We start from the raw sequence: 19,170 nt of genomic DNA, 5'->3' as shown, positions 1-19,170 counted from the left end.
GGCAGGGAAGGCCTGCTCTTTCCTGAACCTCAATATTGCCTTTCTGCTTTTTCTAGAATCTGTAATATCTGCACAGAATGCTGTCTTCTGAATTCACTTTACTTATGATTCTTGGTTGATTCTAGATTTCTACACAAAGAAGGATAGATCATTTGAGAACAAAGGGAACGGCACTTGAATGTGGGCACTGTTTACTTCAAAAAAGACCATCCTCTGTGTGGACTGGTGTTTGCTTTACTTTGTTATAGTGCATTCACTCACCAGCCGGATGCAGCCAGCAGCTCTGTATCAAAGGCTAAGAATTTAGAATAACTTGGACGAAAGCAGTCTTAGCCCTTTTTGTTTCAACTTTTAACTTAAAGTTTGGGGGACTCTCACAAACTGGGCACATTAAGCATAAGTCAAATGTATCTTAATGTTTTTCAAGTAATCTAAATTCTAAGTTTAGAATTTTTCTGATATAATAATTTTATGAGCTCAGTGGAACCAAAATGTTTATCTTTTACCTATAAAAAGTATGGGAAAACATTTTAATATAATTTGGTTATATGTTATTCTGCTATAAAATAATACGTACCTATTCTATAGTAACTGAGAATATCGTGACTAATAGTCCTCTTACAAATTCAGATAATCCTTTTGAGTAGATAGACACAGCTATATGAAACTATAGTATAATGGCAGTAATTGAATTTCATTCTACTATTTATGGACATATGGATAAGCAATTCTACATAAAAACTGAACTGGAGATCACAAGAGAATCTTTTTTTTTTAAATTTTTTATTGTTATGTTAATCACCATACATTACATCATTAGTTTTTGATGTAGTGCTCCATGATTCATTGTTTGTGCATAACACCCAGTGCTTCATGCAGAACGTGCCCTCTTTAATACCCATCACCAGGCTAACCCATCCTCCCACCCCCCTCCCCTCTAGAACCCTCAGTTTGTTTTTCAGAGTCCATCATCTCTCATGGTTCGTCTCCCCCTCCAACTTCCCCCCATTCATTCTTCCCCTCCTGCTATCTTCTTCTTCTTTTTTTCTTAACATATATTGCATTATTTGTTTCAGAGGTACAGATCTGTGATTCAACAGTTTTGCACAATTCACAGCGCTCACCATAGCACATACCCTCCCCAGTGTCTATCACCCAGCCACCCCATCCCTCCCACCCCACCCCCCACTCCAGCAACCCTTAGTTTGTTTCCTGAGATTAAGAATTCCTTATATCAGTGAGGTCATATGATACACATCTTTCCCTGATTGACTTATTTCGCTCAGCAAAACACCCTCCAGTTCCATCCACGTCATTGCAAATGGCAAGATCTCATTCCTTTTGATGGCTGCATAATATTCCATTGTATATATATATATACCACATTTTCTTTATCCATTCATCTGTCGATGTACAACTTGGCTCTTTCCACAGTTTGGCTATTGTGGACATTGCTGCTATAAACATTGGGGTGCATGAACCCCTTCAGATCGCTACATTTGTATCTTTGGGGTAAATACCCAGTAGTGCAATTGCTGGGTCATACGGTAGCTCTATTTTCAACTTTTTGAGGAACCTTCATACTGTTTTCCAGAGTGGCTGCACCAGCTTGCATTCCCACCAACAGTGTAGGAGGGTTCCCCTTTCTCCGCATCCTCGCCAACATCTGTCATTTCCTGACTTGTTAATTTTAGCCGTCCTGACTGGTGTGAGGTGGTATCTCATTGAGGTTTTGATTTGGATTTCCCTGATGCTGAGCGATATTGAGCACTTTTTCATGTGTCTGTTGGCCATTTGGATGTCTTCTTTGGAAAAATGTCTGTTCATGTCTTCTGCCCATTTCTTGATTGGATTCTTTGTTCTTTTGGTGTTGAGTTTGATAAGTTCTTTATAGATTTTGGATACTAGCCCTTTATTTGATATGTCATTTGCAAATATCTTCTCCCATGCTGTCGGTTGTCTTTTGGTTTTGTTGACTGTTTCTTTTGCTGTGCAAAAGCTTTTTATCTTGAAGTCCCAATAGTTCATTTTTGCCCTTGCTTCCCTTGCCTTTGGCAATGTTTCTAGGAAGAAGTTGCTATGGCTGAGGTCGAAGAGGTTGCTGCCTGTGTTCTCCTCTAGGATTTTGATGGATTCCTGTCTCACATTTAGGTCTTTCAGCCATTTTGAGTCTATTTTTGTGTGTGGTGTAAGGAAATGGTCCAGTTTCATTCTTCTGCATGTGGCTGTCCAATTTTCCCAACACCATTTGTTGAAATGACTGTCTTTGTTCCATTGGACATTCTTTCCTGCTTTGTCGAAGATTAGTTGACCACAGAGTTGAGGGTCCATTTCTGGGCCCTCTATTCTGTTCCATTGATGTATGTGTCTGTTTTTGTGCCAGTACCATATTGTCTTGATGATGACAGCTTTGTAATAGAGCTTGAAGTCTGGAATTGTGATGCCGCCAGCTTTGCTTTTCTTTTTCAACATTCCTCTGGCTATTCAGGGTCATTTCTGGTTCCATACAAATTTTAGGATTATTTGTTCCATTTCTTTGAAAAAAGTGGATGGTATTTTGATGGGGATTGCATTGAATGTGTAGATTGCTCTAGGTAGCATTGACATCTTCACAATATTTTTTCTTCCAATCCATGAGCATGGAACGTTTTTCCATCTCTTTGTGTCTTCCTCAATTTCTTTCATGAGTATTTTATAGTTTTCTGAGTACAGATCCTTCACCTCTTTGGTTAGATTTATTCCTAGGTATCTTATGGTTTTGGGTGCAATTGTAAATGGGATCGACTCCTTAATTTCTCTTTCTTCTGTCTTGTTGTTGGTGTATAGGAATGCCACTGATTTCTGTGCATTGATTTTATATCCTGCCACTTGACTGAATTCCTGTATGAGTTCTAGCAGTTTTGGGGTGGAGTCTTTTGGGTTTTCCACCTAAAGTATCATATCATCTGCAAAGAGTGAGAGCTTGACTTCTTCTTTGCCGATTCGGATGCCTTTGATTTCTTTTTGTTGTCTGATTGCTGTGGCTAGGACTTCCAATACTGTGTTGAATAACAGTGGTGATAGTGGACATCCCTGCCGTGTTCCTGACCTTAGGGGGAAAGCTCTCAGTTTTTCCCCATTGAGAATGATATTCGCTGTAGGTTTTTCATAGATGGCTTTTATGATATTGAGGTACGTACCCTCTATCCCTATACTCTGAAGAGTTTTGATCAAGAAAGAATGCTGTACTTTGTCAAATGCTTTTTCTGCATCTACTGAGAGAACCATATGATTCTTGTTCTTTCTTTTGTTAATGTATTGTATCATGTTGATTTGTGGATGTTGAACCAACCTTGCAGTCCAGGGATAAATCCCACTTGGTCGTAGTGAATAATCCTTTTAATGTACTGTTGGATCCTCTTGGCTAGTATTTTGGTGAGGATTTTTGCATCCATGTTCATCAAGGATATTGGTCTGTAATTCTCCTTTTTGATGGGGTCTTTGTCTGGTTTTGGGATCAAGATAATGGTGGCCTCATAAAACGAGTTTGGAAGTTTTCCTTCCATTTCTATTTTTTGAAACAGCCTCAGAAGAGTAGGTATTAATTCTTCTTTAAATGTTTGGTAGAATTCCCCTGGGAAGCCATCTGGCCCTGGGCTCTTATTTGTTGGGAGATTTTTGATGACTGCTTCAATTCCTTAGTGGTTATAGGTCTGTTCAGGTTTTCTATTTCTTCCTGGTTCAGTTTTGGTAGTTGATACATCTCTAGGAATGCCTCTATTTCTTCCAGATTATCTAATTTGCTGGCATAGAGTTGCTCATAATATGTTCTTATAATTGTTTGTATTTCTTTGGTGTTGGTTGTGATCTCTCCTCTTTCATTCATGATTTTGTTGATTTGGGTCCTTTCTCTTTTCTTTTTGATAAGTGTGGCCAGGGGTTTATTAATCTTGTTAATTCTTTCAAAGAACCATCTCCTAGTTTCATTGATCTGCTCTACTGTTCTTTTGGTTTCTATTTCATTGATTTCTGCTCTGATCTTTATTATTTCTCTTCTCCTGCTGGGTTTAGGCTTTATTTGCTGTTCTTTCTCCAGCTCCTTTAGGTGTAGGGTTAGGTTGTATACTTGAGACCTTTCTTGTTTCTTGAGAAAGGCTTGTATTGCTATATACTTGCCTCTTAGGACTGCTTTTGCTCCATCCCAAAGATTTTGAACCAGTTGTGTTTTCACTTTCATTGGTTTCCATGAATTTTTTTAATTCTTCTTTAATTTCCTGGTTGACCCATTCATTCTTTAGTAGGATGCTCTTTAGCCTCCATGTATTTGAGTTCTTTTTGACTTTCCTCTTGTGACTGAGTTCTAGTTTCAAAGCATTGTGGTCTGAAAATAGGCAGGGAATGATCCCAATCTTTTGGTACTGGTTGAGACTTGATTTATGACCTAGGATGTGATCGATTCTGGAGAATGTTCCATGGGCACTAGAGAAGAATGTATATTCCATTGCTTTGGGGTGTAATGTTCTGAATATGTCTGTGAAGTCCATTTGGTCCAGTGTGTCATTTAAAGTCTTTATTTCCTTGTTGATCTTTTGCTTAGATGATCTGTCCATTTCAGTGAGGGGGGTGTTAAAGTCCCCCACTATTATTGTATTGTTGTCGATGTGTTTCTTTGCTTTTTTTATTAATTGCCTTATATAATTGGTTGCTTCCATGTTAGGGGCATAGATATTTACAATTGTTAGATCTTCTTGTTGGATAGACCCTTTAAGTAGGATATAGTGTCCTTCCTCATCTCTTATTACCATCTTTGGTTTAAAATCTAATTTGTCTGATATAAGGATTGCCACCCCAGCTTTCTTTTGGTGTCCATTAGCATGGTAAATGGTTTTCCACCCCCTCACTTTCAACCTGGGGTGTCTTTGGGTCTAAAATGAGTCTCTTGGAAACAGCATATCAATGGGTCTTGTTTTTTAATTCAATCTGATAGCCTGTGTCTTTTGATTGGGGCATTTAGCCCATTTATGTTCAGGGTAACTATTGAAAGATATGAATTAGTGCCATTGTATTGCCTGTAAGGTGACTGTTACTGTATATTGTCTGTGTTCCTTTCTGGTCTATGTTGCTTTTAGGCTCTCTCTTTGCTTAGAGGACCCCTTTTAATATTTCTTGTAGGGCTGGTTTTGTGTTTGCAAATTCCTTTAGTTTTTGTTTGTCCTGGAAGCTTTTTATCTGTCCTTCTTTTTTCAGTGACAGCCTAGCTGGATATAGTATTCTTGGCTGCATATTTTTCTCATTTAGTGCTCTGAAGATATCATGCCAGTCCTTTCTGGCCTGCCAGGTCTCTGCGGATAGATCTGTTGCCAATCTAATGTTTCTACCATTGTAGGTTACAGATCTCTTCTCCTGAGCTGCTTCCAGGATTTTCTCTTTGTCTCTGAGACTCGTAAGTTTTACTATTAGATGTCGGGGTGTTGACCTATTTTTATTGATTTTGAGAGGGGTTCTCTGTGCTTCCTGGATTTTGATGCCTGTTTCCTTCCCCAAATTAGGGAAGTTCTCTGCTATAATTTGCTCCAGTATACCTTCTGACTCTCTCTCTCTTTCTTCTTCTTCTGGGATCCCAATTATTCTAATGTTGTTTCGTCTTATGGTATCACTTATCTCCTGAATTCTGCTCTCGTGATCCAGGAGTTGTTTGTCTCTCTTTTTCTCAGCTTCTTTATTTTCCATCATTTGGTCTTCTATATCACTGATTCTCTCTTTTGCCTCATTTATCCTAGAAGTTAGCAGCCCCTTTTTTTATTGCACCTCATTAATAGCCATTTGATTTCGACTTGGTTAGATTTTAGTTCTTTTATTTCTCCAGAAAGGGTTTCTCTAATAACTTCCATGTTTTTTTCAATCCCAGCTAGTATCTTTAAAGTGATGATGCTGAACTCTTGATCCGACATCGTACTAATGTCTGTATTGAGTAGGTCCGTGGCAGTTGGTACTACCTCTTGTTCTTTTTGTTGAGGTGATATTGTCCATCTTGTCATTTTGTCCAGAGGAGAATAGATTAATGAGAGAACAAAATGCTAACAGGGTAACAATGTCCCCAGAAAATATACTCTAAACAAATCAGAAAAGACCTGAAGCCGGGGGAAAAGAAAGGGAAAGGAAGAAAAAAGAAAAAGAAAAAGATAAAAACAAACAAAAACAGAACAAAACAAAACAAAACAAAAAACAGAATATGGTCAAATATGATCAGGCTGGTGCATAGATCAGTGCCACACACTAGATTTTGGGTGTATTTTGGTCTGTTAGAAGAAAGTACCTCCCAAAATTTTAAAGAAAGAAAAACATATATGTACAAATATAAGGGTTGATATGATGAAGGGATGGAATATGACTGTAAAGATGAAAATTATAAAAAATTTTATAAAAGGAATTTATAAAAAGTTGTTTGAAAAAAGAAAGAAGAGGATTTAAAAAAAAAAGAAAAAAAAAGAGAGAGAGAATGTGATCAGGCAGGAGAGTAGAACAAAACCATACACTAAAGATTTTGGGTGTATTTTGATCTGTTAGAAGAAACTATCTCAAAATTTTAAAGAAAGAACAACTTATATATATATATATATGCCAAAAATTCATATACTATGAAGGGATAGAATATGACTCTAAAAATGAAACATAAAAATGTTTTTTAAAAAAGGGATTGCTGCTATGAACATTGGGGTGCATATGGCCCTTCTTTTCACTACATCTGTGTCTTTGGGGTAAATACCCAGTAGTGCAATTGCTGGGTCATAGAGTAGCTCTATTTTTAAATTTTTGAGGCACCGCCACACTGTTTTCCAAAGTGGCTGTACCAACTTGCACTCCCACCAACAGTGTAAGAGGGTTCCCCTTTCTCCACAACCTCTCCAACATTTGTTGTTTCTTTCCCTGTCCATTTTGGCCATTCTAACTGGTATAAGGTGGTATCTCAGTGTGGTTTTGATTTGGATTTCCCTGATGGCTAATGATGATGAACATTTTTTCATGTGTCTGTTAGCCATTTGTATGTCTTCTTCAGAGAAGTGTCTGTTCATCTCTTCTGCCCACTTTTTGACTTGATTATTTGTTTTTTGGGTGTTGAGTTTGAGAAGTTCTTTATAGATTTTGGATACCAGCCCTTTATCTGTAGTGTCATTTGCAAATATCTTCTCCCATTCTGTGGGTTGCCTCTTTGTTTTGTTGACTGTTTTCTTTGCTGTGCAGAAGTTTTTTATCTTGACGAAGTCCCAAAAGTTCATTTTTGCTTTTGTTTCACTAGCTTTTGGAGATGTATCTTGAAAGAAGTTGCTGTGGCCGATGTCAAAGAGGTTATTGTCTATGTTCTCCTCTAGGATTTTGATGGATCCCTGTCTCACATTGAGGTCTTTCATCTACTTTATCTTTGTGAATGGTGTTAGAAAATGGTCAAGTTTCATTCTTCTGCATATGGCTGTCCAATTTTCCCAGCACCATTCAGATGTAGTGAAAAAAAGGGCCATATGCACCCCAATGTTCATAGCAGCAATGTCTGCAATAGCCAAACTGTGGAAAGAGCCGAGATGCCCTTCAACAGATGAATGGATAAAGAAGATGTGGTCCATATATACAATGGAATATTACTCAGCCATCAGAAAAGATGAATACCCAACTTTTACATCAACATGGATGGGACTGGAGGAGATTATGCTAAGCGAAATAAGTCAAGCAGAGAAAGTCAATTATCATATGGTTTCACTTATTTGTGGAACATAAGGAATAACATGGAGGACATTAGGAGAAGGAAAGGAAAAATGGGAGGGGGGAATTGGAGGGAGAGATGAACCATGAGAGACTATGGACCTGAGAAACAAACAGGGTTTTAGAGGGGAGGGGGGAGGGGGGATTGGTTAACCTGGGTGATGGGTATTAAGGAGGGCACGTACTGCATGGAGCACTGGGTGTTATACGAAAACAATGCATCATGGATCACTACATCAAAAACTAATGATGTATTGTATGGTGACTAACATAACATAATAAAATTAAAAACTACAAAAAAAAAACAGTTAAAAAAGGGATTGATAAGATGTTGGTTGAAAAAGGGAAAAAGAAAAATTAAAAAAAAAAAGAGTTAAAAAAATTAACTTTGAAAGACTAAAGAATCATGGTAAAAAAGCCATGGATTCTATGTGCATTATTCCCCTAGCGCTGGAGTTCTGCCATTTTCATTGATCAGTAGACTTGGTCTTGGCCGGCTGTTCTCGCTGATCTTTTGGGGGAGGGGCCTGTTGCCATGGTTCCCAAATGTCTGTGCTGGAGGCGGATTGCCCTGCCCTTGCCGGTTTGGGCTAAGTAATCTGCTCGGGTTAGCTCTCAGGAGTTTTTGTTCCAAGCTTTCCATACAGCTTTGGATGCCGAGAGTGAAAATGGCGGCCTCCCAATCTCCGCCCTGGAGGAGCTGAGAACTTGGGGCCCCGCTCCTCAGTGAGCCCCCAGAGAAAAGCAGTCAATCACTCCTGTCTCCCCAGTCTCTGGCCACACTCCGTGCTCACCCGGCCTGTGACCGAGCATCTCTATCTCTGGTACCCGACTTGGTGTGGAGTCTCCAAACCCAGCAGATCTCTGCAGTGCGCTCCCACACCGCTCCTCCCAGGGGAGGAAGGTGAGTCTCCCCGGATCTGCCACTTGTTGGGTCCCTGCTGGGGGAGCAGTGGCCCAACTGTGCTGCGGATCATGGTTTATGGCAACCCCAAGCTGAGAGCCTGTGCCCTGGCTCCGTCTCTGCAGCTGGCTTCCCCGTTCCGATCTCTGGGAGCTCTGCCGCACTCAGGCACCCCGGTCTTTCTGTGACCCCGAGGGTCCCACGAGGGTTCCACCCCCCACTTAGCCACTGGAGCGACGTCCCTCAGCGGAGCAGACTTCTAAAAGTTCCAATTTTGTGCTCTGCTTATCACTTGCCAGAAGCGGCTTACAGAGGCCCCTCCCCCGCCATCTGTCCTCCCGAATATCGCCTGGGATTCACTTCTCCACACGTCCTACCTTCCAGAAAGTGGTCGCTTTTCTGTTCAGAGAGTTGTTGCTATTCTTTTCTTCGATCTCCTGTTGAGTTTGTAGGTGTTCAGAATGGTTTGATCCCTATCCAGCTGAATTCCTGAGACCAGATGAAATCCAGGTCTCTTACTCCTCTGCCATCTTGCTCCACCCACTCATAAGAGAATCTTTTTAAAAACAGTATCAAGTTTGAATATTACCCAAAATTAAAAATGTGCTGTCATAAGAATTCTCTTGTTATGATTTTCAAAACAACACTTTAAGCTATATTGAGCTTTATTTTTAAATAAAGACAATGAATTTCAGAAATGTTAAGTGTTAATGTTAAATGGCCTGTCCAAGGTCATGCAGGCTGTCCAGAAGAGCCAGAATGAGAAACTAAGCAAATGTAAATTAGAATGATTTAGTGTACTTGCTAACAATCTGGACCTACTTTTTCTCTTTTTTGAGGATTTTGACTTGTCTTATTTGTGTGGAGCTGAGGGAAACCCTGACTTCTGCATGACTTAGAGCACCTTTTGAATTTTGGTTCATCATTCTTTCTCTTTCTTGCTCCCTCGCAGTCCTCAAGTGACTTTATTTTCTTGTGAGCCAAAAGCATACAGTTTTACATATTTCAAACCATGTCTTTTGAAAAGCCAAAACATTTCAAAGAAATTCAGAAATTCATATTCTATATATTTTGGGTTTGGTTGAGTTCATACATCTAAGCAACAACCTCAATTTATTAAAAGCTTATGAGAATATTGTTTATTGTTGATTAAATATCAGTTGATGGTACTCATAAAGATGATTGCAAATGCTTCATTCCAGTTGTAATTATTACTATTGTGATTTTTGTTTCTTTTGTCACACAGTTTAAAGCAAGAGAGAAGAATGTAAAACTCATCTGAAAGAGTTTTCAGCCAGACAGAAATACATTACCGTAGTTCTTATCCTAGAGCAAGACTTATATCCATAATAGCATGATAGCCCATCAGAAGGACGGATTTGGGAAATAGGCAAAATTAAATTATTTTTGATTTTTATGTTTGTTTGGATATTTTTTTAAGTAAGCTTTAGGCCCACCGTGGGGCTTGAACTCACGACCCGAAGATTAAGAATTTTATGCTCTATGGACTGAGCCAGCTAGGCACTCCTGCTTGGATATTTTTAGACAAATGTATTTTTAGGTATTAAGTATTAAAAATTAAAATTTTGGATGGCAAATATATGTACAAATAAACAACAGCTGCAAAGTAAAAGACAGTTTTAAATATCTATCTATTAGTGAAGGACTACCTGTCAGAGTAATTTCTTTTTAATTCTGCTAATCTGAAAAGTAAAATGGATATCCTTTTATAACTTTAATGAGAACTTCTTCACTCTATAATCCACCTTTCCTTCACCACCTTTAAGCTCTCCCTGTCCAGTGGTTGTTTCTCCCCTGCACTTAAAAATGTATTTCTCTCAGCATAAAAAGAAGCAAAAAAAAAAAAAAAAAAAAAGCAAGTAAGCAAACACTCATTTTGATCTTGCCATTCCCTCTCTTGGAAATACTGAGTACCTTTCCTTATTCTTTTATGGCACAACTTCATTCATTCATTCATTCATATATTTATTCATTCTGGAAGCATTTGCTGAGTACTTCAACTAGTCAATCCTAGTACTTTATGCCAGTGAAACAGAGAGAAGAAACAGTTCTCAATCAAAATCACAGGGAAAGAGTACAAATAAGCAATTCATTATATTCAGGGAAAGAAAAGTTACTAAGAGAACACATAGAAGGAACATGTAATGCAGAAGGATGTGAAGAAACTGATGGAATTAAAATTTTCTTGGAATTAATATTTTATCAAAAAGTCCTAGATGTTTCTGCTCATGTCATTAACACCCATTCATTTCTTAAACTAGCATTCATGTCCACCACTTGAAAGTCATTGCTTTTTTAAACATCTACCAATGACCTAAATAGAAAATCTAATGACATCCTCAACCACTCAACTTTTCAAAATCTTTCCTCTCTCAAGATCTAGATCAAAATCTCATTCCCGGTTCACTTCGTTCAGCATTGAAACTGCATTCTTGGAGCATTTAGTTAATCCAAACATAAACAATGCTGACCTGTTGTTTTGTATTGTATTATGTTTTTGAAATTACCTTAGCCAATGTCTAAAATTTCATCATTCTGAGGCTACATTATCCACAGAACCTAACACATTGCCCCAAAACTCATACATGCTAAAAAAAAAATTACTGACTTAATGAATTAATCTAAAAGAATATAGAAGAATTAATTTAGAAAGTGTGCAACAGCAGTTTGTCTCATCAACTTAAATTACTAAACAATACAAATAAATATCTAATTGTATGGAGTCAAATAATATTCAAGCATTTAGTATGTCATTAGAAGCAAAAACAACTCAGATATACACACACTCAAATTACAGATAGCATATAATCACTCATAAAAAATAATCATAAATTGACTTTTTAACAAATTACCTTTTTATATTCTTGCAAATAGTGGCAACAAATTGGCTACTTCAAGCGGTGACACTACAGTTAAATTATGGGACCTGTCTAAAGGCGATTGCATTTTGACCTTTGAAGGACACAACCATGCAGTATGGTCCTGCACGTGGCACTCCTGTGGTGATTTTGTGGCTTCTTCCTCACTGGATACAACTAGCAAAATCTGGGATGTTAATAGGTAAGAAGTACTTTAAACATTTTTAACCCTCTACATTGATAAAAATACATAGGTAATGTTTCTTTTTCTCCATGCTACCACCAGGAAATACTAAAAAAAAAAAACTTGTTTGTTGATAAAATTATAAAAAGCTACTGAAATAATCTCTGTGAAATCCATTTCTAACTCTATTAATCATTGTTAATATAATGAGTTCTTTCTAAATGTAAGTATAAATAGGATTAGAATTGTTTCATTGGAAAGCTGTTTGTTTTAAGCAGTAGAGAAACAAATACTTACTTTAAAGAGTTAGAATTTTAGTTCTCCCTTCCACAGGATTGCTTTATTATCAACCAGCAATTTAATAGACATGAATATGACAGATATAATTACTTGCTTTATACTTAGTTTTGATATAATATTTCCCAAATTAAATGCTTCTTGTCAATTCACAAATTACAAGAATTGATGTAATTTGATATATGCAAAGTCCTGTACAATACTGTATAGATATAAAAGTTTTTTTTATTTTAATTCAAGACAAAAAAACCTATTATTTTACAGTGTCAAATACCTCTCGTCCATGTATTTATGTATGATTATTTATATCCCAGAGGTCTGTGTTGCCAGCTCAGCATGGCCCCTTTTCTGAGCTGAGGAACACCAATGGCAGGAAACAAGTGCCCCCTCCTCAGAGGACTAAGTTTCAGTTCTACAGGCACCCCTCTTCAAGTTTCTAGGTTTCAACAATCCACCCTATTTCCTTTATTCACTAAGTCCTACGGAAGGTAGCTCTTTCCTGCAGTGGCAGTTCTCTTTTTCTCTATTTAGTCATCCAACAACTTTATACATACCTAACAATCCCATATATTAAATTCTTACTGTTAAAATGATAGGTACAGGTTTTGTCTCCTGACTTGACAGATTCAGGACGTTAGTTAATAAATAACATAACCCACCTGAGTTATACAGATTCAGTTAAATAATGTTCGGCATATTCTGCATGGGAAAAGATGGCTCCTAATAATATAACTTAGATCTATTTCTATCTAAAATAGTGACAATTAAAGACATGTTTTAATTCTCAAATGTATACCATTTGCTTATCTTGAGTAATCAATCATATGCAATTCTTAATTTTATTATGTTTCTATATTATGTGATCAGATTTAATAAATATTATAGTAGTATACTGGAATTAAAAAACACTTTATTGAGGTATGATTGACATATAAAATGCTGTACATATTTAATATATACACAATTTGATGAGTTTCATAATAAGTATACACCCATGAATAAGTATACACCATTGCCAATCTATGACATAAACATATCATCACCTCCAAAAGCTTTTTCCTGTCTTCTTGTGTTACTATAACTATTAATTATTATTATTATTGTTATTATTGACAAGAGCTCTTAATATAAAATCTAGCAAAATTTTAACTATACAATACAGTGTTGTTAACTATATGTACTGTGTTACACAGTAGATCTGCAAGACTTATTCATTTTCTATAATTGAAGTTTTAACACTAGGGTCGAATTTTAATTTTTATCGCTTTTGGCTTAGATGAGAATCCTAATAGAAGATTGTGGTGCATTCTAAAATATAATATATTTCCCAATGTTTTAATCATTCAGTGTTTAAAAAAAATGTAGTTAAAAAACTGATTCCCAGTAGACTCAGCCCTACTTGGAATGATTTCAAACATTTTGATTTAATGACTTTTCTCCAGGACCCTGATATCCAGATACTGTCTTCCAGTTGACATCCAGTAGATATTGATATAACAGATCAAAATTGCTTCTAATTGATGTCAAAAATTCTTTATATTTCAAATTTCCCATTAATGTCAAGGGCTTACTTTCATCACCAAAGACAAATATATACCAATTTAGAAGCTGAGGTAGTGGACAAATAATGGCAAATAAGGGAGAAATTGATTGTTTCTATAGTGGCTATTGATATATCTTTAAGTAATATTCAGAACACTGGGTTGTAATTTAAAATTACTCATGGATAAATACTTTGTAGATATGTCTAAAACTAGTATCTTTATAATTTCTTAGGTTATTGGAACTGGTTAGTGATTTAAGGAGAGAAGTTATTTGCCTTGGTAACATGTTGGTGGTAGAAGCCATGCTATGCGTCATATATTCTCATCCTGCCTGATGCCATATAGTTTTTAATAAAAAAAATCATATTGATAGATTCTATTGTTCACCAGAGAAGGAGGAGTTTAAACTATATTCTTCTCTTTTACAATTTGCTTTTATCTTTGAGCTCCTGGCTTAGTCTTGAGCATCCTTTAGTTGATGTCAGGTCCCTAGCCTTGCAACTGCTCCTCAATTGGACATTACTTGCCAGAACCATCCAATTAGCTCCTTATCAGAAAGTTAGATAACTGAGAATCATAATTAACATAAAAAATCCCAGATCAAGAGTCACATTTACTAAGTGCTAATAAGAATCTCTGAACAGTATCTGTGGTACGATTAGTTTGGATGTATTGACACTCTACAAAGTTTCGATGAATAATTAACAGAAGTATTTCAATGATCTTCTGAATGATTATTTATATAAAGTGGAAATTTATATGTGTTTCAATTAGTGATCATTGATTTCTACCTTAATTTTCAAATATATTTATTAAAAGTCAATCTTAAAGCACACATGCACACTTACACACACACACACACACTCACACACATACATACCATTGTATCCTAGGTAGGCAGTGCTTGGCACATAGTAGTTTGGTTGCATGAATTATAAAGAAAAAGCTCCCATCTACATTCAAACTAAAATTTAATTGTTCGGTCTTACCCTACGTAAGTCTATAAGGTGATTAAAATGGGATAGGAAAATCAGAAAAGATCGCAGGCAGCTATAAAAAAAATAGCTTATGTTTCTTTAAAGCATAAGATTATCAATAAATATTCATAAAATGAACAATGTTACACTGTGTTACAGATATTAGAAAAATTTAAGACCCCATTACTACCTTCAATGAGATTACGAGTAATTTTAAAATGCAACAATATTGAAGCAATTAAAGAATATGCAATGCATCTGCAATTTATAATATCAGGTAGGGTATTCTGGGTGACTCCTAGTTGCTTTCCTTCAATGGTAGCTGGGTATTTGGCTGAGTGGCTCTACCAGACTATCACTCTGATATTTGGAAAGCAGACCATGTAACTGCTTAGCTTCTAGCTTGAGGGGAAGGAGTTGGAAACAGCCAAAATGTTACTGACTATAACTGCCCCCACTGCTATAACAAGATATTACACTGTCAAGTACTGAGTGCTTTAAAACAAGGATGGAAGGACACAGAGGTATTTGTAACACTCAGCAGCTTCTGGACCCCAAACAGTGAGATATAAATCTGTCGTCCTTATATCCAGGAGTATTGTTTCAGATGCCCTTAAGATTAAGTTGAGTGAGAAAAATAAAGCAGGTTTAAGAACTATGTTTAGGAAAGTAATTTGTGATTACGGCTGCATTACATTGACTGGAAGCAAATATGTTGGAAACTTTGGGAGTTTTTGAGAGAATTTTATTCTATTCTTAATAACCCTGACTCTTCAGACTCTTCAAACTGCAAAATGGTCCTCAGGGCCCCGAACTTGCATCCAAAGGAAGTTCACTCCTAGTATTTGACAGTGTACAGTGAAGGCACAGGCCATGGCACCCACTTTAGATCTGATCATAGAGGATGATGGACAAGAACAAAACCTTCCATGAACAAAGCCAGAGGCCACAAAGAACCACGGGCACAGAAGCTCCTTTTAGGGAAAGAGACATGATTCAATCAAAGAATTTTCTTCAGTGCCATGGCAAAGTTCCTCATGATGCCTGCCCAGGATTCTATCACTATTTAGACTAGCGACTCTTGTATGTTCCCCATTGTTCTACTTTTGTATTGGAGTTTGTGTTGCAGTTATTCTGTCCTTGCTTCAATGTACATTTTTTGTGGTGATGGAGAAGGCAGAAAACGTGTCTGTTATTTGGTTGGTCACCAGAACATGAGATGCCTCTGACCCCAGTGGAGCAGACTGGGCATCATGCAGAGAGCACACATCGTGAGATACATGCAGTAAAGGAGTAGCACTTCGTATTGTCTCCTTTGGTGCACGGGGTGGGAGGTCAGTGAAAACGTGGAAGGAAGGATGGCACAGATGTTTGGTGGGCAAAAGGCCACACTGTGGCAGAGACTACTAGCTGTTCTCCAGAAGCCACTCTCTCCTTCTTCCATTTATTAGTTGGGTGCCTGGCTGACTATCTAAATTTTTTTCCTTGGCCTCCTTTTAGTTAAGTGTGGTTATGGTACTAAGTTATCTATAACACAGTATTAGATGAAGTGATATGTGCCATTTCTACGTTCTTTTCCCCTTGTGGTAAGATGGGATATCAATGAGAAGGACAAGAGTAATCTCAGAAGCCAATTACTGAAAATGACAGAGCAGTCATCAGTCTGCTTGAAGTAAAGCCACCCACATGCTCTACCTCCAGCTGGCCTGCAACATGCTCTGGATTCTTAAGCAATAAGAAAATAAACTTCTCTTTTGTTTGAGACACTATATTTCCAGTCTATTTGTTATAGCACTTTAGCTTGCCCAGTCCAAAATTAGTTACCCATGACTATTTGTCCAGTGATATGTTTTCCCCTCATGACATAGTAATAAGGCAACTAAGACAAGCCCTGCCACTGTTCTCAGTATTATTTGGATGGAGTAGTAATAGAAATTCGGTACTGGTAATAAATGCCTATTCAGCTCCCTCTGCTTTCTCTCCCTTGCTCTTTCTATTTCCCATCCTTAATTCTGTTGCAATTCCTTTGGGGCCTCTAAAATTCTACATGCCAATAGCAATACTTGTCAGTAGAATAATTGGTTTGCATGGAAGTTAATGCCTGTAAAAATAGTAAATTATAAGACAATATGCAACTATTAAATGTTAGTGTCTCCATTAGTGGGAAACTGATTCAATGATAATGATTTCATTTAAACAATAAAGAAATACTGAGAATCTCTATTTTATGGTAGCGTGGACTATATTTACTGACAAGAACCAGTTTTGCTGATTGCAGTCAAGCTGATAGAATACAAGTATTGCCTTTCATGTAGTTGACCTTACGGGTTTGTTTTTCAAAATTTATTTTGAAGCAAATATGCATTGAGCTCTCTGTTATGTGCATTGTTCTAGTTACCAAGCTACAGCAGTGAACAAAATTGACAAAAAGCTCCTGTTTTCATGTAGATGGATTTCTACTGGGAGGCAGAAAATAAGTCAAATAAAAAAATAATTACGTATTTAAAGTCTTAAGTTTGGTAGAGAAAAAAATAAAATATGAAAATTGTAAAGGAATGGTGGGCATTAGGAAGAATTGCAATTTTAAACAGGATGGTCAGGGAAATTCTCACTATAAAGTTGATATTTGGGTAATCTGAAGTAGGTAAAGCCAAGAAGATATCTAGGAGAACATTTCAAGCTTTCCTTAGTAGTGAGCTCCCCTCTGGTGGTAGCAAGACTCACGTGACTCAGGAACAGGAAGGGGGCCAATGTGTCTGGAGTAGTGTGAGCAAATGAGTAAATGGCAGAGGTAAGGCAGTTAGTTATGTGGGGGTGAACATATGACACAGGATCTTGTAGCTTATTTGGGTGACTTGACCTTTATTCTCAAGGGGATAGGAAAGCACTGGAGGATTTTGAACAGAACAGTCACATAATCTGTTTTACACTTTAACAAGATGACTCTGGTTACTATGCTGAGATGGTACGGTGGCAGGAGAGGGGTGGGGGAACAAAGATAAGGCAGGAAGACTGGCTGGGAAGCTATTGCCACAGTCTAGGCCAAAGACAGTAAAGGTTGGCACCATAATGGGAGTAGTGAGGATAATAAGAATTTTTGTATTCTGGATAGATTTGGAAGACAAAACCAACCGGAATTGCTGAGGAATTGTGTATTGAAAGAGAAAGAGAAAACAAATCACCCTGTTAAATTTTGAGACACCTGAAAATCAAAAAGTTCATTCTCTTTATGCTGGAACACTATCATGAACTTTATAAAATATGTTTCCAAGCAGATTCATCAACTGACATTCCAGAAAAGGCTGTAGAATAAGGAATGCCTTCTCATTTTTCATCTAACAGGTGATTTTTTTTTTTTTTTAAAGATTTTATTTATTTGACAGAGAGACACAGCGAGAGAGGGAACACAAGCAGGGGGAGTGGGAGAGGGAAAAGCAGGCTCCCTGCTAAGCAGGGAGCCTGACGCGGGGCTCGATCCCAGGACTCTGGGATCATGACCTGAGCCGAAGGCAGATGCTTAACGACTGAGCCACCCAGGCGCCCCTAACAGGTGATTTCAATTGAAGAGACTTGAATGTTCCTGCCCACTAGCATTGCTTCCTTCTTAATTTAATAATTCATTTCTAATCAAAACCCCTGGGCTGGATGAGATGAGAGAAACAGAAGGCTATGGATGAAGGGAACAGCTAAAATTAAGAAAAGGGAAATGTAAAATATTAAGATTCTCTTATGGTGAGTTATCTTCTTTTAATAATATGTACTATCAATTTCTTTTGGGCAAATAAAACACCCATGTAGACTCTAAAAAATGGGAAAAATTATTTTTATTATAACAATTAGTAATAATAAGATAGCACCAAATAAATTATGAAAGTGGAGTGTAGTATTTATAATATACAATATTTCATTAATATATTCATGTTCTTTGTGATTCATTTGCAAAGTTGGATATATTAGAGATGAAGGACATATTGTACAATATTAATGGTTTTAAAACATAATGTATGCAAACAATGAATCATGGAACACTACATCAAAAACTAATGGTGTAATGTATGGTGATTAACATAACATAATAAAATAAAATAAAAAACATAATGTAAGAAGTATTAAGACTCAAGGGCAAAGTTGGATATATTAGAGATGAAGGACATATTGTACAATATTAATGGTTTTAAAACACAATATAAGGAGTATTAAGACAGGTCATGGATTATTGGTATATTAATACCTGTCTAGTATTGTAAAGCCCCCCAGTTTGCCCTCTTTTACTTGAAAAGGCACCCAAGGTATATATTATTAGGCTGCTAAAGCAATCCTTGAAACATAATTTCATTACATTTAAAGGAATGGTAACATACTTAAATTGACCTCTTGTGATCAATTTATCCTGTTCCATGGATAACAAATCAATTATTACATGTTCTTAGATTTTTGTTTATATTTAAATGAATAGTTTCCCCTTGAAATATAGGCTTTAAATTATACCCACATATTATTGTACATATATAGATAAGCATAAAAAATGAAAAAAATAAAATAGTATATATTTTTTCACTCTCATCTTCACCTCAAAACAGTACATAATTAATAAGCATTATTGAAGAAATATCTATTTTATGAAGAAAAATATGTTAAAGCTGAAGTTCAG

General features: G+C 36.8%; 1 protein-coding gene across 1 annotated transcript in view; it reads left to right on the top strand.

Moving 5' to 3' along the window:
* The window catches only part of SPAG16 (sperm associated antigen 16), a 944,389-nt gene that overhangs the window by 485,756 nt on the left and 439,463 nt on the right, over positions 1–19,170 (top strand). Inside the window, exon 12 of the mRNA XM_035007221.1 lies at positions 11,534–11,719. Within this exon, the coding sequence (XP_034863112.1) occupies positions 11,534–11,719 (186 nt within the window). The remainder of the gene's footprint in view (positions 1–11,533; positions 11,720–19,170) is intronic.

Source organism: Mirounga leonina, unplaced genomic scaffold (genome assembly GCF_011800145.1).
Source record: "Mirounga leonina isolate KUSES-001 unplaced genomic scaffold, KU_Mleo_1.0 Mir_151, whole genome shotgun sequence".
In the NCBI taxonomy this organism is placed as follows: Eukaryota; Metazoa; Chordata; class Mammalia; order Carnivora; family Phocidae; genus Mirounga; species Mirounga leonina.
Note: the sequence above shows the minus strand (reverse complement) of the source record. Positions and strands in the feature narration are given on the sequence as shown.